This window comes from Sciurus carolinensis, chromosome 2 (genome assembly GCF_902686445.1).
Source record: "Sciurus carolinensis chromosome 2, mSciCar1.2, whole genome shotgun sequence".
Lineage (NCBI taxonomy): Eukaryota > Metazoa > Chordata > Mammalia > Rodentia > Sciuridae > Sciurus > Sciurus carolinensis.
The window spans coordinates 192,379,441-192,403,320 of NC_062214.1; the positions used below are offsets into that span (position 1 = coordinate 192,379,441).

Consider the following 23,880-nt stretch of genomic DNA (forward strand, 5'->3'; position numbering starts at 1 on the left):
TTTAAAAAAAATTACTGATATATTTTGTTTAACCAATACTTCCAACAATCATTTCAACATATAATTAAAATTGTCCATGGGATAATTTACATTATTTTTATATTGTTTTGAAAAAAATTAACATTTTTATTGAGAAAATATGCTATATAAAAAAACTGTCCAACAATTGAATGAATTTGGGCATCAGCAAATACTTGTGAACTCATTTCCACAATTGAGATAATTAACTGTCACTTCCAGAAGCATCCTTCTGCCCCTTTTCTCTTCTCTTTTCCTCACTCTTTTTTTTTTTTTGTGATAACACTGTTTAACCTAAGAGCTACTCTTTTAATACATTTTTAAACACAAAACAGTAGGTTAACTATAGGCATTATGTTGAACAATAGATCTCTAGAACTTATCTTACATAACCAAAACTATATGCCCACTGGACAAAAATCCTCACTGCCCCTTTCCTCCAACCCATGGCAACCACCATTCTCTCTTCCTGTGTTTGACTGTCTTAGATACCCCATGTAAGAATCATGCAGTATTTGTCCTGTCACTCTCTTGATGTTCTCCAGGTTCATCCATGCGACTGTAAATGATATTATTTACTTTTTCTTTTATCTGAATGATATTTTATTTGTGTTAGTAGCTTTCTGTTGCTGTAACAGAATGCCCAAGGTGAACAACTTAAAAGGAAGAAAGATTTATTTTGGCTCACACTTTGAGCTATTTCAGTCTATGGTCCCTTGGCTCTCTTGTTTTTGTGCCTGTGGTGAGGCAGAATGTCATGGCAGGGAGCATGTGACAGAGCCAAGCTGCTCACCTCATAATGGAGAGAAAGCAGAGAGAGGAAGGGACCAGGGTCCCAATAGCTCCTTCAAGGACATGTGCTGAATAAACCACTTCCTTCCATTAGGTCTCACCTCCTAAAAGGTTCTGCTGACTCCCAAAAACCACATTGGCTAGGGACCAAGCCTTTAACAGATGAGTCTTTGGGGGAACACTTAAAAATTCAAACCATATACCACATTTATATATTCTCCCTCTTGGTGGACATTTAGGTTGTTTCCATGTCTTGGAAATAGTATGAAATGCTTCAGTGAAACATGGGAATGCATATGTCTTGTTGAAAGCCTTTTTATATGATGCTTTTTACTCCCCAGAGCTCGGTGTAGAACAGGTATATTCTGTGTTATATAATACACATATATAATATGTGTATATTCCCCTTGTGTTTACCCTTCCATAAGGCTTTTTACATGCATTGAAATTACTTTTTTTAAATTCCAGAATAAACATGTGCTTCTTGACCAGAGAGGACAGCTCTTATTTTCCTTGTGCCTAGTATATTTTGCACTACATATTGTTTGAATTATTGAACTTGCTTTCCTTCCCACCTTTCCTCATCTGAATTATGCAGTATTATTGGGATGTTATCCTTCATTTTAATATTTGTTAAAAATTCTGAACCTGCTTTATTACTAATTCAGTATCTCAGTGACTTTCCTTGGGGCTGTTCCTCAAGGAACTTAGACCTCTTCATCTGCCCATATTAGCCACTTTTATCAGTTGGTCTTTCTTCTTTAGTCTGAAGTATTTAAGCTGCAACCCTTCCAAACACTGCGGCTTCCCAGCTGATTGTAGTTTCTTGGTTTCCATTGACTGTTCCTCCATCTCATCAGCTTCTAATGTGAGAGTGCCTTAGGGTTCAGTCCTAGAATTTCTTCTTTCTCTAGGGGATCTCGTCCAGTCTCAGAGTTTTAAATAAATAGTGTATCTGTGTTGATGACTCTCAAATATATTTCCCCTACTTAGACTCTCCTGAACTCAAGACTTAAATATCTAACTGCCTTTTAACATCTGAATTTGGATGTTTAATAAGCATTTCCAACTTAAGATAATCCAAAGCATTAGTTCCTCCTGCAATTTTCTCCATTAGTAAGTGGTGACTTCCTCTTTCTAGTTGCTTAGGCCAAAAACCTGGAGTCATCCATACCTCCATATTTTCCTCTTAAACATTTACATTCAATCCAACAACAGATCCTGTTGACTCTCCTTTGAATGTATAGTCACAGTCTGACCAAGTATCACCATCTTCTCTGTTTCCATGCTGGTTCAAGTCACTCTTTCTCCCTTGTAGTACTGTTCTTGCTCACTGACCTGTCAGATTCTGCCCTTGCTCCCTGTATACCATTCTCCAAAAGCAGCCCAAAGTCTGTAAAAATCAGTCTGATCTTGCCAGTCCTCTTCTCAAAACCTTGATGTTCCTGTTAAGCCCTGCTGCTTTTCTGATGTCTCCTGTCATTTCTCTTCTCACTTTTTCTTCCCCACTTACACACTTGTCCAGCATGCTCCCACGTCTAGTCCTTTGTGTTCTTCTGCCTCTGTACTCTGGGCTCACTCCCTCACTCCCTTGAGACCAGTGCTTGAGTAATGCTGTGTCCACGAGTTCTCTTCCTACACTGTAGCTCTACCTCCCTTTCTTGCCAGCTTAAGTTTTCCTTTGGCACTTACCATCATCAAACATACCTATTTGTTGTCTGCATCTTACTACTCAATGGTGGCTTTATAAGAATAAGACTTGTTTTGTTCTTGTCCACTGCTAAATCCCTATTTTCTAGAAACAGGCATAGAGTAGGCATTTGGTAAATAGTGAGAATTTGGGCAATGTTATGTGCTTAACTCAGTATTCTGAGGAAACAGTCCTTCTTTTTTGCATGAAATAAAAAGATGGCCACATTAAAATTATTCTGGATGACATTTAAAAGTTCTAGTGCTAATGTCCTTAAGTACTGATCTGGATGAGTTTTTCCCAAATTAGGGTTTTTTGAACTTCCTCTTTTCTTACCCTTCGGATGTTTCTTATAACAGATTTCGTAGTTTGTTAAATTTCAAAAATTACATCAGTTATTCTCCAGGGAATTCACAGTACATATCAGAATGTCAAAGACCATGAGTACTTTTTTGAGTTAAAGAAATATTTAACTTAAACTTGGGGTTTTCTGTAGTTCAATTGATTAAATTCTAGAAACCAGAGATTGTAAGATGCATTCTAGTTTCAGACATGTTAAAACATGAGCAGTCTTAAAATTGATGAAATGTGCTGTGAATAATACCCTGAAACACATGTTTGGGAACTGAAACTTACTCTATCAAGGGCTTACAGATATACAGATCTAAATATTAGTATAATATTTATAATAATGTTACTTGTTCTGATATTTTTTAACTTTATTTTAAACAGCTGATAGAAATTCTTCAAAATCAGTTGGAAGTGATGCACCCTGTGTTGTGAAAGTGGTAAGAAAATATTTCAGCTAATTTTTTTCTTTTCGTAACTGAAGTTAATATAATATTTATTTTGTAAAACACCCTTTCTGATAAGTAGAATAATTAAACCATAATGTTTTACATTTTTAATAATGTTTTATAAATGTTTTATGAGAAACAAAAGAAGCCTTTCACTTTTAAATAACTTGTGTTCAAAAAGTCCCACTGTCCTGTTTTGAATTAGATTGGTACTGATATTTGGGGTTGTTAATAAAAGTGTAGAGATATGCAGATGTGGAATAAAAATATTCAGCTCATTCTTTTAGTTTTAGCTGTTTGAATTAGATGAGATGCTTTTTATATTTATACCCTGCAAGACTATACTGATTTAATGTAATTTTACATTTATTTCTAGGCTTCCACTTGGTCAATTTTTTTCTTTTTGCTTATTCCCAATTTTTTTCCCCTTCCTTGTTCATTTTAATAAATTGAATTATTTGTGATTGTTGACCTTTCTTTACTATGTTAATGTCAAATTAGCGTGTAAGGATAGACAACATCCCATCTGACATAGTAAGCTCACTGTGAATAGCCAGGTCAGTTTACAAATTTGTGAACTAAAAAGACTACTTTTTTTGTTTTTTAATCAATTATACATCTTTTTACTTACCAACATTTGTAGGTTCCCTCCCCAAGAGTTATTTTTTGGTACTGGGGATTGAACTCAGAGGCACTTGACCACTGAGCCACATCCCCAGCCCTTTTTTTTTGCTATTTTATTTAAAGACAGGGTCTCACTAGTTGCTTAGGGCCTCCTTAAGTTACTGAGACTGACTTTGAACTTGCAGTGCTCCTGCCTTAGCCTCCTGCTGGGATTATAGGTGTGCGCCATTGTACCTGGCCCCCAGAGTTCTTTGATACATTTTTTTATTAAACAGAAGAGTTAGCAGAATGTGTTATTTGGGGAAATTAATACATAACTCCCAGGCTTTCCTAAAGACTTCATAACTCAGGAATTAGAATTATTTCAGAGTTCTTTTGTTTTGTTTCACTCAATCTTTTTTTGACCCCTTCGGAATCAACTTTTTTGGATCAGAATCATTTAAGTGATTTTTTAAAATATTTTCCTTGAGACATAATTTCTTCAGGGAAATACATAGATATAAAATAGTTCGAAGACTTCTGACAATTGCATTTAACTGTTTAACCCTTATTCCTGTTAACATTTTCCCTCACCCCAAAAAGATTTCTCATGTCCTTTGACAGTTAAATCTCCACTTCCCAGAACCCTTGGAGGTAAAGATTGTCTGAGATTTTTTGCTATGGATTAGTTATTACTGTTCTAGAATGTTGCATAATGGTATTATGCAATATATATTGCTTGTGCTTAGTATAATATTTTAAAGATCACTTATATTGTTCGTGTATCAGTCATTCATTCTGTTTTTCTGTTAATACATAGTTGGATTGATTCCCGCTTTTGGCTACTATGAATAAACTTCTGTAAATATACTTGTACAAGTGTTTTTTATGGACATAGGCTTTATTTCTCTTGGATAAATAAATGCTCAGAAGTTGAATTGCTGGTTTGTAGGGAACACACATTCGAATTTATAACAGAGTATTTGACAGATTTCCAAAGTGATTGTGCCATTTTACACATCCACCAATAATGCATGAGGGATCTGATTGCTCAGTCTCACCAGTATTTAGTACTGTCTTTGTCAGGTTTGTTTGGGTTTTAGCCATTATAGTGGACACGTATCAGTGTCTCATTGTGATTTCAATTTGCATTTATTTAATGACTAATAATTGTGAACACTTTTCATTTTACTTATTTGTCATTCATATATATCTTTTTGTGTGTGGAGTGCTTCCTCAGCCTTGTCCAATGCCTTCTTTATATTATTTTTAAAAAAATAGCTGGGTTGTTTTGCTTTTTCCTAATTGAGTTGAGAGAAAGTTACTCTGGATATGTCCTTTTGTAGATATATGTGTTGTAAATATTTTCCCCTAGTTTGCTCGTTCATTTTCTGATTGCTTTTTATGCATCTTTTGAGATGGATCATACTGTTTTCTCCTTTATTCTGTTAATGTGGCAATTACATTGATTGATAATTGAGTGTAGAATTATCTTTGCATTTTTAACACACACCCTGCCCAGTCAAGTTGTATTGTGCTTTTTACCTAATGCTGAAATTACTTTGATAATATTTTGTTAAGGATTTTTGTGTCTTTCTTTATAAGGGATATTGGTCTTTAAATTTCCCCTAGTATTTTTAAATTAGAATTTTCTTCTTTTATAATTTTTTTTACATGACAGTACAGTTTATTTTGAAGTGTTATACATTCACAGAATAAGCATAACTTGTTCCAGTTAGAATCCCATCATTGTGGTTGTACATGATGTGGATTTACATTGGTTATGTATTCATATATGAGGATAGGAAAGATATGTTCGATTCATTCTACTGTCTTTCTTATTACCACGTCCCCTCCCTTTCCTTCATTCCCCTTTGTCTAGTCTAATGAACTTCTAATTTTACCCTCCCTTGCTGTGGGTTTGCATCCAAATATTAGAGAGAACATTTTGCCTTTCGTTTTTTGGGACTGGCTTATTTCACTTAGCATGGTATTCTTCGGTACCATTCATTTACCAGCATATGCCATTTTCATTCTTCTTTATGTCTGAATAATATTCCATTGTGTTTATATACCACATTTTCTTTATCCATTCGTCGTAGGGCACCTAGGTTGGTTCCATAGCTTGAGTGTTGTGAATTGAGCTGTTATAAACATTGATATGGCTGTGTCACTGTAGTATGCTGACTTTAAGTCCTTTGGGTGTGTAACTCCTAGGAGTGGGATAACTGGGTCAAATGGTGGTTCCATTCCAAGTTTTGTAAGGAATCTCCATACGAGTGTTTGCGCCGATTTGCAGTCCCACCAGCAATGTATGAGTGTGCCTCCCCCCGCCCCCCATTCTTGCCAACACTTACTGTTGCTTATATTCTTGATAATTGTCATTCTGACTGGGATGAGATGGAATCTCAGTGAAGTTTTGATTTGCATTTCTCTGATTGCAAGAGATATTGAACATTTTTTCATGTATTTGCTGATTCATTATATTTCTTCTATGAAGTGCCTGTTAAGTTCCTTTGCCCATTTATTGATTGGGTTGTTTTTTTGATGGTGTTTTTTGAGTTCTTTGTATATCCTGGAGATTAGTGCTTTGTTTGAGGTGCTGGTGATAAAGATTTTCTCCCATTCTGTAGGCTCTCTATTCATGTTCTTGATTGTTTCTTTTGCTGTGAAGAAGCTTTTTAGTTTGATACCATCCCATTTATTGATTCTTGATTTTATTTCTTGCTCTTCCGTATGTAGTAGAATTAAATTGACCTGCACAAAACTCAATTCAAAGTGGATCAAAGACTAAATTTAGAATTTTCTAATCTCATAGCTGAGTTTTGAAATAAGGGCCACATTGGTGTACTTTGGTCTCTTTTGTGCTCCATCATCTCCTTTTTTTATTCCTAGTGCCTCCAAGAAAAAAGTCAAGGCTGGCATGGGTGTCATCCTACTTCCTGTCTTTTAGAGGTCATAGTCCAGAAATACTTATTATCTAATTTCTGAAAGTGGTAATTTCCTGGTTTTTGTCCATTTTTGTATTTGTTTATTAGCCGGAGTGCTAATTGGGTCCTACTTACTACTCCCTCATGCCCAGCAGCAGAGGTGAAATGATTAAAGCTTAGTGTCAGTGCTTTGTTTTCCTATCATTTCCCTTTCCTTGATGCTCTTTCATTTCAGATTTTTCTTCTTTCTCACTTTGGAGTAGCATTTCTTTTTGAATGATTCAGCTTGCTGCTGAGTCTGAGGAACTAAAATTCTTAACATTAAATGGGGTCATTTGCATGGAGTTGCAGAATATTATCTACATTTGTCTTTGATACAGAAAATTAAAATATTAAATCTTGGTAAGATTAATTTCTTCATAGGATCTTCTAAAGGTTTCCATTGTGAGAAGTAAGCCCTCTTAAAAGGACTTCTCATAGTCTCAAGGTTCAAATGATCTGGTTACCTTTGACCCCCTTGGCAGCTGGTTTATTTGATCTCCATCTCTTGGAAGGAAGTGGAATACAAACATGTTTTTTGTTCTGTAATAACCTGAGATTCTCTTACGTTTTATCTTAGAATTACATTTATTATGAATAATTTGAAATATTTCAGTTGTTACCAGGTGTGGTAGTGCACGCCTGTAATCCTGGTGGATTGGGGGCCTGAGGCAGGAGGATTGCAAGTTCAAGATCAGCCTCAGCAATTTAGCAAGACCCTAAGCAACTTAGTGAGACCCTATCTCAAAATAAAAAAATAAAAAGGGACTAGGGATGTAGCTCAGTGGTAAAGCACCCCTAGGTTCAGTCCCCGGTACCCTGCTCCCCAGAAAAGAAATATTTATTGTTATTCAGTGTAACTTTACTTTTATTCTATTTTTAAGTTTATATTGTTAAGGGGAAAAATGGGTAGAAAACAGATATTTTCTTTGTACTGAAAGGGAACAAATTACATGTCTTTATAAGACTGTTATCAAACCTGTTTCAGTACTTTGCATCTCCTGTTTTTTCATTTAGTTTTGTTTACTGGCCCTTATTACTCTTTCTCTTCGTAATGAGGACATAAATAATGTTCAGTTGGTTTCTCTTTTGCATTTAATATTTTAATAATTTTTTCAGTGTTGTAGTTTGAAATCCTGGAAGAATCGATAACTGAAGCAATGTTATTGATGTTTTCTTTCCATTAAAGGGAAAATTTAGTAATTGCTATTTGCTTTTTTTTCCCCTGATACTTGAATTTTCTGAACTCCCTTATCTCCTGTATCAATGATTATATTAACATTTACTTCACAGTTTTACCTGATACCTTTCTTATATACTAGTTGTTTTTAGGTTTTTATGTATTTATATCCCTAACTAGATTTTAAGTTATTTGCTATTAAGTGCCTTGTTTTACTTTTTCTGTATGCAGTCCTTAAATGCTTGTTTTATTTAAATATTTTTAACCTTAATTTCCACCACCTTTTTTTACTGTTCTTTCTGTTCATTTACTTTCAACTTTTTGATGCCATTTACTTTCCTTTCAAGTAGATCCATTCATAATTGACCTTCTTATAGCTTTATAATATTCAGAGTTGAAATGGATCATTAAATACAGACAATATAGTATCAGATCTTTGCAGTATTAAAATCAAAAAATATTTATTGAAAATTTTCATTTATTATATTAGTGATTGTTAAAGATAATGTTTTCTGTTTGTTGTTCTTTTTGGGTAGTGCTAGGGATGCAACCCAGGACTGTCATACATGCTAGGCAAGTGTTCAAATACTGATCCACACCCCTAGCCCAAAGGTCATGTTTTCAGAAAACACGGACTACTTATTGGGAACATTTCATAATTACTAAAAAGTAGGATGCAAAACTATTTGTGTATACTATATATATATATAGTATGAAAATTGTTTTATAAAATATATCAAAATGTTTTCACATTTTAACAAAAGAGCATGTGTTTTGTCTTGAGAAAACCCTTACAGAAATGTCATTTAAGAATTAAAAGCACATTGATTTTTATTTTGAAGTTAGATTTAATGTAATAGCATATCAAACAGTGGTTCACAATTCTGGTTGTCCAGTATAATCAGAATCTCTTAAATATAGGGTGTGGTTATTAGTATTTTTAGTAAAGCTCCCATGTGATTATTTTGTGCATCAAGGTTGAGAGCCATTGTAGAATCTGGCACACAGAGCATCTGAATTATTTTAAATGTGGTCATGTGTGCACACACATTTTTATCCTTGTTTTTAATCATTTTCTTGGAAAGTTGAGGGTAAGGTACCCTGTGCTTTTGGTGCGGATTTCTGCCTTAATCTAGAAGACTTGTCAGAAATTGTTGATCACTGCTAATGTATCTGCTCATGAAAAAAGTTCTGAGTAGTTAACCTACAGATTTTTTACATTCAGCATTGGAGTGAAGTGAAAGACATACATATTTAAGATGGACAGAGGTTTAGGCACATGCTAAAAATATTCTCCCTCATATCCAGTGAAAGTCTATTGTGTTTTGGGCCTTAATCCATGACCTGTTGAAACAGCTGTGGGATAGCAATGCTGGATCACTAAGCATCGAAACTTGTATACTTTGCTTCTAGATAACAGAGATTCTGGTTCGTTTCAGGAAAGTAAATGGGCAGAGAGAAATGGCAAATTGATAATAAGTTGGATAATGCAAGGAAAAAGAAATTCTCTTATATGGTTTTTTAGCTAACAGACTTAAGACAACAAGAAATTAGTTTTTTGAGTTATACTCACCCTTTGCAGTCATGCTAGTACCAGAACTGGAGGTGAAGATTAGTTAGGGTTTTGGATCATGTAACATGATAGTTCGTTATAGCAGGGTTCTTTATCAGTAGAATTGATAGAAATCTGTATTTAAAAGTTCCCTGGAAAGAAGTTTGCAGACTGATGATTTTCCTTGCTGACGTTATGAGAAGTGACCTGAATTTTCAATTCATATGTCATATTTTTTGGTAGGAAGAAGAAACTTTGTACGGCTTCATTTTTAAATGGCAGCCAGTTCATTTTAGATGGTGCCATTGAAATATATCACATTTTAATTTTTTTTTCTGTTGTCATCTTCATTTTGACACTTAGAAGTCTTAAAGAAACGTTTAGTGATATTCTAGTTAAAATGTCAGTCCCAATTTCTTTTCTAAATCTTGGCTATTATAGAGTTGGCAAAGTATTTTAGATTTGAAATATGTTAATAAAATTTTAGTTATGAGTTAAGGTATTTTCTCCAACAGAAATAGCTAGCTTTGGCTAGAATGCAGTGCCAAGGAAGTAGCTCCTTTATTTTGTTATAATGGAAGCTTATTGGATTAGAAAAAGTATGAAATGAGCTCAAAGAGCCTTCATTGTAGTGGGGCTTTCATTATAATGGCCTGATTTATATGGTTTGATTCTCATTATTATAAGTTTAATAAATTATTGCCTGAAGGAAAACTTGAAAATTAAAGTTGATATGATATAGGTTGAAACTGAATAAATCAAAATTTTATACTGATGGTAATAAGTCAGGATTTGTCTTAGGAAAACCCCTTACAAACCTGAATTATATTATTGAACAATTCCAAAAGTTAACCAAAATTCCTTCTCTTTATTTCCTTTTCTTCATTTCTTAAACTGATTCTGTGACTGCTGCTCAGTCATTGGCTTGAAACGTCACAAATGTCTCTCCAGCTACCATTACTGCTAGGAAAGGAGGCACAGGTTATGGAAAAACTTGAGGTGCTGAGTACACAATTTAGGGATTTGTTCCTCGAACTTGAATGTGTTGATTGGTTCCTGCTTCTGAGTTGTTGATGGCATGCTAAGCCTGTGTAAACCACTTTTCCAAGGCTGGGCTGGCAAGTATACTTACCTTGACAGAAGAGGCAAGTTTATTTTTAGGTCCTGATCCAAGTGTTACACAGGTTGCCCATTTACCGCTAAATGCTCATTCATAACTGGTAGTGCTTAAATCTGGATTGGCAGTCTTCCTATAAGTACTTTAACAAGGGTTTTCTATTTTTTTGAATTACAAAAAATCTGAGATAAGACAACTGTATGTGTAAGTGTGGTTTTATTTAAATCTCAGGGAGCAAAACGAACTTCTGTGTCAGTTGAGGGTTTCTTGAGTGGGAGAAAAACATGAGCATAACTCCTATGGCCAAAATGTACATATTTTCTCAAGTTTTCTATCAGTTAAGGTGATAGGCCTCATTTATGAGGCCTCTTCGTACTCTCTTGAACCTTGATCTTCAGCCATGCAGCTATTCCATCCAAAATAATTTTCTTCCCATACCCCCTAAAGAAGAGCAACTCTCAAATTAATTTGGAAATGTTTGCTTCCTCATTTGAAGATTTTACTGCTTTTAAAACTTTTTCCGATTCTCAATAAATAAGATAGATAATAACCAATATAAACTATCAAACACTAAGTAAATACTGCAGTGTTAATGAGGCAAAATTCGCAATTTAAGTCCACAAAATTACATTTCTCATCCTTCTGTATTTCATTAACAAGGCAAAACTCCTTACCAGCTATTATTTCTTGTTGTGCAAAATACCTTTTTTGTGAGTGTATGCCTCTTTGTAAATAATTGTAATTGTGGATGTCCCTTAAAATATGAAATGAATGTAATTCAGTAAAGTTTGGTGGTAAATTTTCATTAAGCCCCATTTTATTTTGGACATTAAATTATCATATGGGAAGTAATTTGTAGTGCCCCTGAGTTTGGAAAATATGGGAATTAGTGTCAAAAAGGAAAGGATGCAGTTCAGTGAGCAGTGCTTGCTTGCTCTGGAAATCCAGGTGTAGGGTCTGTTTCTATCAGTTCTGACACACTGAAACTAACGAGAAACAGCAGAGGAATGGGAGTTTGCCATTAATTGGTTAAATCAGGTATTGAAATTTTATTAAATCTCAGAAATATCATGTAGCCCCTTGGTGATAACAGTTAACATGGTTGCTGGTCTTTGCTTAAGGGAAAGCTTAATAAAGATGAAAATTAGTTTAAACGTTTTTCTTAAACTTCTGCAAAGCCTGAGCTGTATATCTGATTTTGTATAATTTATTGCTTATGAAAATGGAACTTGAGAAATATAGGAGTTATGAACTATTCTGAGAATATTGAAAAGATTTCTAACTAGTTGAGCTTAATCTTTAGAGTTATAAATTTAAGTATGAGAATTATATTGTTTTGAAAGAAATTGATAGTCTGTTTTGGAAGTTCACTGAATAACTTAATAATTTTAACTAGTACTAGTACTAATTAAGTCTTATATTTTAAGGAACCCAGTGACAATGGACCTCTTTTTACTGAATTGAAATTCTACCAGCGAGCTGCTAAACCAGAGCAAAGTAAGAAATAACAATACACGTGTTAATAGTTTAAAAATGACCATTACCTTTTTTTGTTTTGCATAATCCAAGACTAGAACATCACATCTTATGACCCTTTGTTATTTTTGTTTTATAAATAAGTTTCATTTAGATGAGATTTGTATGAAATGATTCTGATTTCTTAATAGGTTCATTATTTTTCTGTTCATATGTAGAATAAAGATGACTTAGGGGATATTGTTAAAAATTTAGCAGTAATTTTATTTTGTGAGTTAGACTCAAGAATCTTCAAATCTTTTTGAGTATTTTTCTAAATTCTGGAGAATATAACCTGGGGGTTTGCATAATTGATGAGGTAGAACAGAGTGTCTGAGTCAAGAGCAGAGCTTCTTCCAGCCACTCTGCTTCCTTCTATCTTAACACCTCCCCTCTAAGAATCTAAACCTTAGGATGAAAGAAAAGCTACTCTCTTTCCTAGATTTGTGTTTGCTGGTTGAGGAAAGGATCTAATGGCGGAGGGAAGAAAACCCAAACTTAACATGTCCTGTGGAAGCAAGTAAACATAGCCAGAGTTGAAATGCAACCGAAGTACAGTGGTTTTGCTTTTTTTAAAAAGGCTTTTTGCAGGTTTTTCACTTTAAAAGCAACATTGAAGGCAGGATAACAGTTTTGTAGGCTAATAAAAATGCTTTATACTTTTTGTTTAGTGGTTATATTGTAGTTTTCACTCCTGTTTTATGAATAAAGGTTAAATCTTATGCAAGTACATCCTACTTTTTAGTGATTTATAAAAAAAAAAATTATTATTTGTGTATAGGGGTTGCAATTACAAGCATCTGTTTTAACTTACAGTTCAGAAATGGGTTCGTACCCATAAACTGAAGTACCTTGGTGTTCCTAAGTATTGGGGATCTGGCCTACATGATAAAAATGGAAAAAGGTAAAAACTGCATGGTTTGTTTTTCTTTTCCCTCTTTTGAGCATTCCTATCCAGTTGGTTTAGTCAAGAATTATTTACTGAGCTCCCAGTAACGTCAGTAGGTAAGAGTGTGTCAGTGAATAAGAAGAATAAGCTGTTATCTCTAACCTTCTGCTTTACATAGCAGTAGGCTGCTACCCTTTAGAATGGGTGTGCCTCTTTAATTCGATGACTTCTATGGAGCAATATCAACTGACTGAATCCTAGCTGACAATAAGAACAAAGCCCAGAAGGCCCTGCATTTTCCCCCCTTTGAAACAAACTCATGCACACCCTGATATCCTTTAGGCAAAAGAGAGCCCTTAGGATCCCATTTTGTATTTCATGTTGATATATTATCTGCCCATGGAAAGTTAGTCTTATTCTTTATGAGGGCTTCAGTCTAGTTGACGAGAGAAAACAAAATGTGGGAAACATTTAAAGAATAGTTAAGTGCTAAATTGTGTGACCTTGACTCTTAAGATATTTGAGGAATTGAGAGAATAGAATATTGTTGGCATAGTTGAATCAGAGAAAACCCCTAAGACTTTGATGCATAATTGGTGCCTTTTAAATATTCGAATGAATGAATGGAACTGGAGTATATTGGTTAGAATGCTCTTAGTTACAAGGAAAGGAAAACTTTGACTCAGCCATCTTAGTTACCTAGGACCCAGGTATCTTGTCTTCCTATTTTGCCCTCATCTTGGCTTTAATCCTCCATTGTATAGCCTCAGGGTGGATGCCTCACTTCTAGACACAGACTAATGGTAGAAAATGATACCATCATCTCCTGAGTTTCCCTTTCCTAGCAAGGAAACCTTCCCTGGAATCCTGTGGCAGAATTCCCCTTACATTTTCTTCTCAGACTTTTATTAGTGCTTACTCTTACACTAGTCACTGAAAGGGGCAAAGTGGTCACAGTGATTGACTTGGGCATCACTTGGTCATGTGGAGGAGGGTGGAATGCCCAAACCAGATTGGTGCTGTTAGTAAAGATAGAGCAGGGGCAGTTGTTGGGAACCATCCATCTCTGGGGAGTGTGGGGATCCCTGACATCACATGTAAAATTTTGTTGTGTATGGTTTTGATGGAAAAAGTTTGCCTTGAGCTGACCAGAGCCTGAGAGAGATGGTGCGTTGAAGGCTGGTGCCCGGGAAAGAACTTCAGAGGTGCCAGAGTCTGGGGACTGGAACCAGACACGCTCCTGCCTGTGTTAGCTCACTGCTCACAAGTGGGAGGCACCTTACCTCAGTCTGTTTCTTTTATAAACTGAGTACATGGCTCATGCTAGAATCATGCATGAGGTATTGATTTACTAATTAAGTTGAAGCTCTTAAAAATAACTGTTGCACGTTTATCAAGAGTTAAAAAAAAAAAAAAAAGTAACCACTAACCCTGCCAGAAATTCGTACTTTTCCCTATAACTCATTTGAATTAATACATATACAGTACTTAGAACAGTGTTAGGATGGTAAAAATGTTAGCTGCTATCATTGTGAAACTGTTTATACTGATCTATATTTTCCCATTACTTGAATTGTCATATCCAGCTCCCCAGAAGAATATACATCAGAGATTTTACTTTAGAGGAGTTGTTCAGAAATAACCTTCATTTTACTACTCTGATAGAACTGTCTTTCCAGAATCATGCTTCAGTTGATATTTATAATTTAGAAATGATGAGATTAGGGATTGGAGTGGTGAGAGGGTGATCTGTGTGTAAAAACAAAGACCTATTTAATATGATTTATTAATAGATCTTATTTGCATCAAGCAATTCAGTCTGTCAGCAGAGGTTGTATTTTTGTTACACATATGTTATTATAATAATTACACATATCACTTATTTGTAAAAGCAAACATGTACATGTGTCCTGGTCTCATCTCTCAACTTTTCAAACCATGTTGTACAAAAGAAACCAGAAAGTCTAAAAATTCACTGCTCCCTCTTTATCTTTTCAGGATACCAGTAAATCTTGCAGGAATGAATACCTGTTGCCACTGATTGTATGACTTTGGACATATGACTTGACTGCATATGTTATTTTGTTTATTAAAAGATATATAGACAAGAAGATCTCTGATTCTTTTCCAGTTCAAAAATGGATAGAATCCTGATTTTTTTTAAAAAAAAATTGGTGTATTGTCTTTTAATATTGGATAGCTCTTCCTTCCCTTTTAAAAATATATTATATTTTTAATATAGAAGCATACAGCATTTAAGTGGATTTTTGTTTTCTAGCGCTGTTTATTTCATACTGTGGTTACAATGGTCAACTGCTAATGGACAGATGGGGTGACCAGAGTACCTGCCTCATGGATGGGGCCAGGCCAAAGTGCTCAAAGTAGTGCTGCCCTAGTCCGGGCATCTAGCACGCAATGGCTGTGGGGAGGAGGATGATTCGTGATTCTATCCTTTTGGAAGATATCTGGATACATTTTGAGTGTGGTCTTGGTTTTTATTGATTTTTTTTTTTCTCTGAATAATTTAATTAGACAAATCAGAATTTGGAAAGCTATTGAAGATAGGAGCAAAAGCTGAACAGTGTTAGTGCAAAGCAGTAATTTTTTCAGTACATACTGAATCTTAGATTTTGAAAGCTACAACAGACCTTAGAAAGGGTGAGTCTTCAGTACTTCATTTTACCTCCATAGAAATTGTGGCCCAAGGAAGTAATGCCGCTTGGCCAAGGTGATATGACTGATTTCTTGCAAAACTGAAAATCTTCACATTTTCCTGGATGTTTCTTCTTGCCTAAATCTCAGCCACTGAGTTTTTAATATATCATCCATTTAAACCATTTAAACAATTTTATTTTTCTGTTATAGCATCTCTTGAAGATCATGATACAGATTATTTATGCTCCTTAAAAATAGAGAAACATATTCAAAGGAAGGAAGCTAATATCTGGGAACATGAATTAATATTAACTATGAAAATAAGTGCTCTAATTATTTTGCTTTATTTTTGCTGTAAAGATAGCAAAGATGAATCTGTTAGATTCTCCTTGTGGGCATTATCTTAAATTGAATACTGTCTTTTATAACTAGCTGAGACCAAGAAGAGAGAGCCCTTGCAGGTAAAAGGCAAGATAGGAAAGCACTCTGACTTCTTGAGATTTCTGGTTTGGAGAAATATTTCAAATATTTGTACATATTTCTTGGTTTCATTTTTAGAATACCGTCTTACCAAACATTTCCTTGGAAAAATTACTTTGCAAAGTAAGGTTTTCCTGAGTTGTATATTTTCTCATTGGCGTTTCTTGTTTGACTTCAGTTACAGGTTTATGATAATGGACCGCTTTGGGAGTGACCTTCAGAAAATATATGAAGCAAATGCCAAAAGATTTTCTCGGAAAACGGTCTTGCAGCTAAGCTTAAGAATTGTATGTGAGCTACATTCTTCTGTTTTAAAAAAAATTTTTTTAATACAGCAAAGGCTAGTGTGTGTTGAAGTTTGGTCCTCTGCTGGTTATGTTAGGTACTGCATTAATTTATTTTGTGTGCTGTTTTCTTAGCTGGATATTCTGGAATATATTCATGAGCATGAGTATGTACATGGAGACATTAAGGCTTCAAATCTTCTTCTGAGCTACAAGAATCCTGACCAGGTAGCTTTGGAACTTTAGATTCTGCTATTTAAAATGTATTATTTGAAAACAAATATGGTTGCTTTGAACTCCTGAACCCATGCAGAAGTTTTACTTTTTGAAGTAGAAAAGGTAATAATAATATTTCTTCTTGACACTTTTATCTAGTTAACATTCTACATTTTTGATGCAATTTGTTGGCACTTGATCAAGTTGGCTATTTTGCCCTAAATAATATTCAGAAGAAGTACTTGTGATACAAAATGAATTTCAAATAGCTGTTTGGGGGTGGAAGCTTAAAATTATATAGTACACCAATGAATTATGTTTGCCTGTCTGCTTTGTCACTTTTTTTATTTCCTTTGTTCAAGAAATCCATCAAATATAAGTGTTCTGTTACTTGGAAAATTTGGTCTTTAACATGTTGATTATTCAAATCAATTGGTTTACAGAAATAATCTGAGCTGTCTAAATTTGTATACCCTTAGTGTTTGGAATTCAAATGTGCATTTTTTAGTTTATTACATTCTCTTTGTGATATTTTACTGTTTAAAGAAAGAAGAAAAGCTAATGTTATTACACCTTTTTTGGGGGGGATCAGTTTAGTTGGAGTAGAGGAATCTATACAGTTTTCTTGTAGCTTCCATAATTTTGACAAAAGTGAGGTTTAGTTGACACTCATAGTTGGGCCACTGTACTTAATATGTGTTCTTACTTCTTGATTTTATATAAAAAAGGAAGATTTAAACATTCTAAATGTGTTGGGTACTTGGATTGTTGTGATCATTTGTTAGTGTTTTATGTCATTCTTTTTTCTTTCAAATCTAGCTTTAATTCCCTCTTGGTTCGTTTTGCTTTTCGTGTGGCTCTTCTTTTTTCCATTATCTTGTATGTTTGCTTCCCTCTACTCCCACATCATTGGTAGTGGGCATAAGGGATCTGTATAATTGTAACAGAAGAAAGTTGCTGTAGTATGACTCGCTAATCTTAAAAGCAATCACGGATTAATCCAGCTCTTTCTAGCCATCTCACTTAAGATGCTTTTCTCTTAAAAACAACACACAGCTAAGAACCTGAGCAGTAAGAGTCCACTTAATTGAAGTAGTGTGGACTTGTATAATATAATAAAAATGCAACTTACATTAGTATGCACTTGGCTAAAGCATGCTGCTTTTGTTTATATGGAAATACTTTGCAGCTCTGTTATCTTTCAGGCATATGCTTTGGGTGGGATTACTTTTCCAGTATTAGATCCATCTTTGTGTTTTTACTTCAGTTTCCTGTTGTGCCTGCATGCATACATTTATAATAGTTACCCAGAATTAGAGATGTAATATGTGACTGTAGAATAGAAGAAAGACAAATGTGTAGTCTGTGTGCTACTTAGATCTACATATCTGCCTCCCGATATGTGTGTATATAGTATTCAGATTTAGCTTAAATTATGAAGACTTGACTGTAATATACAGTATTTAAGTGTAGATAAGGGCCTCATCTAAAAGTTCTTACAGTCATTATAATGATCCTTGAAATATTTTTATGAAGTAAATTCATATTTGATTATTTTATACATGAAATAATAGGACTAGGAGACAACTTGTATCTGTCAGCTCTGTTAGCAGTCTTATGCTCTGTGTACTTTTCTTTGTAGGAAGTGTTAGTTGTATTGCCACATGTATCAATGATTGACTTTGCCCAATTTTGTTTTAGCTTCTATAAGATAAAGTTTTGTAAGAGTTGGTCAAATTGAGGAGACAAGATTGGTTGCAAGTTTAGCACATACTTTAAAAAGTATCCAAAGTTAAGCAATAATCTAGACTATGGCGACATATCATTTAACATTTTTATTAAAAAAAAAAAGTCTTGTACTGGGGTGTAGCTCAGTGGCAGAGTACTTATCTAGCATGCACAAAGCCCTGGGTTTGATACCCAGAACTGCAAATAGTAAGTAAAAAAGGTTTTTTTGAAAGACTTTCAGAATTGAATATTTGCTATTGTGTACCTTTTGGTTCTAACCTATTTGTGGTGCTGTAAAGGTTTGTTCTTGTAGGTGAATCCACCCTCAAATAAAGTATTTTATTTCTATGCTGCAAAGTTGTAGAGTTATAATGATTTGGGCTTTAATATGTCTTGGTACTTGGAAATTTATAGGTTTACTTGGTAGATTATGGCCTTGCTTATCGGTACTGCCCAGAAGGTGTTCATAAAGAATACAAAGAGGACCCCAAAAGATGTCACGATGGCACTATTGAGTTCACCAGCATTGATGCACACAATGGCGTGGGTATGTCCTTGGCACTTGAATGAGAATTTTTAACAGAATTCCTACATGAGCTTTAATTATGCATAAATAAATAAACAGGGAAATAAGAATTAAAGAGTCAAAATGGAACGGGCATGACTCGCTAATCTTAAAAGCAAAAGAGGGCAGAGGTTAGACTCCTACAATTATATAACAAAACCCTTGTGTGTTTTCTTCCCCCTCATTGTCCTGTCCTTCCAAGATGACCGAGAATATTGTGGCAAGGTGGTTCATTCTATTGCAGTGAGGATTTCGTTTTGGTTTTATATAGCTTTAATTGAAATGCTGTTTTTTTTTTTTCCCCCCTGTAAGTTTCTTATTCAGCTACAACATTAGAATGGGTAACTTTTATTTTGTCACCTATTAAAAGCTTATTTCTTCTGCAGTCATTTCTTTCTTCTAACACTGGAGGATCTCAAACACCTAGTTCTTTGAACTTCTTATTATAATAATGTTATAACATTTTTAGTATTTTCAGGTTTTCCAAAGACAATAGTAAATGTGTCATGGTTTTATAATTTATTTCCTACACTATTAGACTTAGTTTGAAATCCTAGGGTTTATCAATAATACTTGTTTTACTTTATTGCATAATACATATGTTACATATATGTGTGTGTATATACACACACATATGTGTATATATATATATATATACACACACATACATATTCAAAGTCATATTTTAGAAATTATTTTATTATGCTTAATTATCTTCTTTTGTATTTGTAGCGCCATCAAGACGTGGTGATTTGGAAATACTTGGTTATTGCATGATCCAGTGGCTTAGTGGCCATCTTCCCTGGGAGGATAATTTGAAAGATCCTAACTATGTTAGAGATTCCAAAATTAGGTAAAGAAAAAATTGAGGTGGTTTTTTTGTTGTTGTTTTTTTTGTTTTTTTTGTTCTTTTGTTTTTGTTGGAAACATGATAGAGCAAATGTTTTTGATCAGAATTTCTCAATAGGAACTGTAGTTTTAAATGATACCAATCTGGAAGTAAGAAAGTGCTTATTGAACAGGAAGGTTTCTTGGACTGCAGTTTATTTTAGAAGAATGCCTGTGAGAATATTTAGGATGTAATACAATCCTGCTTAATGTGCTAGTTACTGTTACTATTAACAGTATTCTGTGACATCAAGCTTCAAACAATGACTCATTCTTTAATTTTTAACAGATACAGAGAAAATATTTCAGGTTTGATGGAGAAATGTTTTCCTGAGAAAAACAAGCCAGGTAGGAAAAGACTTCTTCAATGTTCATAGGGGTTCTTCTGGAAAGAAGAAGGTGTGGTGTCAGTGAACTGCCTTCTTTTGGAAGCATCTAGGTGTTTTAAGTTTGGTCGTTGTATTGAGTCTGCTCTCCTCCAAAAGCACTTCCCTTTTCGGAGGTGAGCTGCAAGTGAATATTTGCGCTCCATTGAATTATTCAGTGCTTTGAGGAAAAGAAACAAATTTCACTCACTCCTTCAGCTAGTATTCATTGAGGCTTTGTGGTGTGGTAGGGACTGTTCTAGGCACTGGGATATGCATCATTGAGTAAAATATAACAAAAACCCTGCCCCTGTGAAACTCACTTTCTAGTTGGGAGTGGAGTGATACATAGTAAACAAATGAGTGCATTTTACCATATCATATGTCAGTACTGGGGAGCAACAAGAAGACAGGGAATAGGCCTGGGATGTAGAGATGTGAGGGAATAAAGTGGGGAGGAGGGTTGAAAGTTTGCTTAAAGCGGTCAGGAACAGCCTTACTGAACTGGGGACATGTCAGCAGTTGTCAGAGGGGTGAGGGAGTGAGCTCTGTGGAAGGCTGGGAAATAGAGTTCTAGGCAGAAGGGACCTAGTACTTAGTGGATTTAAGAAATGTGTCCTTTTAGGTTGTTATAAGGGCATTGGCTTTTACTTTGAGCAAGAGTGTAAGGTTTGGAGTAGAATAGTTTTGTTGACTGTCTCATCTTTAAGGTAAATGGCTGGCTTCTGTTGTGACACGCTGCAGGGGACAGGTTCTGAGGCTATGGTAACAATCCAAGTAAGGGAAGTAGCAGTAGAGGAGGAGGGTCAAGTGTGTGCTCGCTTGCACGAGCAGGTTACCCCCCACCCCTTGCTTGCTTTCGCTCTTTCACTATATATATATAAAAAAGTCTTTTCAGGCCTTTGCTCAGTTGTCCTCCTCTTCAGGGAAATATCTATCCTATTTATTTGTGCTATTTAACATTGCTGCCTACCACCCACATTCAAGTACAATATGGCTTTCCCAGAATTACCCTTTGTGCCTCCTACCAGTTACCTCTCCCCACTGGCTTTAATTCTAACACCAAAGATTTGTTTCTGAGATTTATAAAAATGGAGTCATACAATGAGTGAAATAGATAAAAAGTCCCTGCCCTCATGAAATGATCGTCTAGTTATGTTAATATCCTTTTTCTTTCACTCAGTGCTTCATTTGTGAAATTTATCCTCATTGTTGCATGTTTAAGAGTAGCTTGTTCATTTTCCTTTCTGTGTTTATATACCATTATTTGTATACCATTATTTATCTATTCCACTATTGGATCGTTTCTTTCAACAGTTACAGATTGCCAATCATACATAAAGGTGTGTCGTCTACCTGTAGTTGACTTTTGTGTATTATATAAGGGTTCAAGTTTTTTCTCCACTCCGATGTAGGTATCGAGTTGACTGAGCAGTCTTTTTTGAAAAGACCACTCTTTCCTTCTGATGCCACTTTGGTATAGATCTATTTCTGAAATCTTTCTCTTTCAGTTGGTTGTTCCCCCCCAACCCCCCCTCTGTTCATGAGCTACACTGTCTCAATTACTGTAGCCTTATCTTAAATCTTGGTATCTGGTGATATCTGTTAAGTTAAATTTTCTTGCACTGTTTTTTTTTTTTTTTTTTAAACTTGACTTTGCTATTCTTGGCACTTTGCATTTCTAGTTAATAAATTTTAGAATCACCTTGTCAATTCTACATGTATGTACACTATGCACTAAGCTTGCTGGAGCTTTGGGATTGAATTGACTCTAGACTAATTTGGGAAACAATGACATCTTTGTAGTATTGAGTCTTCCAATTGACTAATATGGGGAATATATCCACTAAATTTGTTCCTACAGTTCTCTCAATTGTCTTTTTAATTTTTTTTTCTACCAAAAATGTTGTTCATCTTTTATTGTATTCATGTTAGGCATTCGATACTTTTGGATGTTATTTTAAGTGGTATGTTTTAACAATTTTATTTTCCAATTGCTTTTTTTATAGATGTACAAATAGCCTTTTTATATATTTATCTTGTATCTGTGACTTTGTTAAATATACCAATTCTAATAGTTTTTAAAGATTCTGTAGGAGTTGTTTTGCATGTACTATCTATCATATTGTTTGTGACTAAAGACTATTACATTTTTCATTTTGCTCATTATGCCTTCTATTTCTTTTCTCACCTTTACTGTATTGGCTAAAAGCATGTATGATTATTCAGTTATGCTAAATAGAAGTGGTAAAATTAGACATCTTTTCCATTTTTCTCTCTCAGGGAAAATTTTCAGTATTTTGCTAGACCCAGTGATGTTTGTTTTAGCTGTTTTGTAGATCCCTTTTATCAGATTAAAAAAATAGAAGTTTGGGATTTTTTTTCTTTCTGGGTCCCAAGTATCTAGCAGAGTACCTGGCACATGTGGATGTTCCCGTATTGGGATTAGTGAACGTACGTGTCTGTGTACCATTGACAGAATGCCGCGATGAATTGATGTGGAGTGGGAAGAAGAGGAGATTCAAGGAAAACAGGTTTTGGCCTCAACCAGGATGGAATTCTCAGTAACAGGGAAAATTGCAGGGAGCAGGTTTTAGGGTTAGGTTAGGAGTCTTAATTTGAATTTATTGGGATTTGAGGGGGCAATTACATGTCCAGGAGCCAGCATGTGAGGCAGTGAATATATGGGTCTGCAGGTCAGGGGAAAGAACTATGTTTGTGGCATTAGCCCAGGGAGGGATTTGGTTGTTGAACAGTGCTAATCTCACAGGATTTGTTCTTATGGTGAGGTTCTGTCACAGGGTGCAGAAAAATAAGCTTCTCATTTTTCTGTTTTATGGAAAAACTGGCCCTTGCTTCTTGTTTCTTTCTTCAGTTGCTTTTGGTGTGTTTTATTTCTTACTAACACAAAGAATGTTGCTCTCTTTTATAGTAACATTGGTTTCCATGGCCAAAAAATATTGGCTGTGATAGTCATTGTACTTAAAGACATTTTAGTTCCAGAATCTTTATTCTAGGTTCTTTTGTGTTTTTTATAGCTGTAAAACTACAGTTATTTTATGCATATTTAAATTTTAAGTCTATGTTCTCTTTCATTATTTCTTTCAATTAAAAATGTTTTTACATTGTATCTCAAAATATGTTTTTTTATTTTGCCTGACAATTCCTGAGTTGAAAAGCTTCATTTTCATTGGACAAGTGATTAACAAATTCATACCTTAACAAGGTGTTGTATGTTTGCATACTGATTTTATTATAATCATAAATCATTTTCTTAGCAGTAAGAGATAATTATGTCATATTTGTGATTAAAAGTTAAGAAATGGTTGTGCTATTCTTTCAGGTGAAATTGCTAAATACATGGAAACTGTGAAATTACTGGACTACACAGAAAAACCTCTCTATCAAAATTTACGAGGTATCCTCTTGCAAGGACTAAAAGCCATAGGAAGTAAGGATGATGGCAAGCTGGATCTCAGTGTTGTGGAGAATGGAGGTTTGAAAGCCAAAACAGTAACAAAGGTGAATTTTATTATTAACTTATCCTTCAGGCTTCTTCTGATTATAATTGCAATGA

At 34.7% G+C, this 23,880-nt stretch overlaps 1 protein-coding gene across 2 annotated transcripts in view; it reads left to right on the forward strand.

Annotated features, from left to right (window-relative positions):
- Positions 1–23,880, forward strand: part of Vrk1 (VRK serine/threonine kinase 1) — a 78,500-nt gene that overhangs the window by 35,321 nt on the left and 19,299 nt on the right. For both annotated transcript variants that reach the window (XM_047542011.1, XM_047542012.1), the window contains exons 3-11: positions 3,233–3,288; positions 12,146–12,215; positions 13,050–13,137; positions 16,436–16,544; positions 16,677–16,769; positions 18,900–19,032; positions 19,783–19,903; positions 20,228–20,286; positions 23,647–23,825. In XM_047542011.1, the coding sequence (XP_047397967.1) occupies positions 3,233–3,288; positions 12,146–12,215; positions 13,050–13,137; positions 16,436–16,544; positions 16,677–16,769; positions 18,900–19,032; positions 19,783–19,903; positions 20,228–20,286; positions 23,647–23,825 (908 nt within the window). The remainder of the gene's footprint in view (positions 1–3,232; positions 3,289–12,145; positions 12,216–13,049; positions 13,138–16,435; positions 16,545–16,676; positions 16,770–18,899; positions 19,033–19,782; positions 19,904–20,227; positions 20,287–23,646; positions 23,826–23,880) is intronic.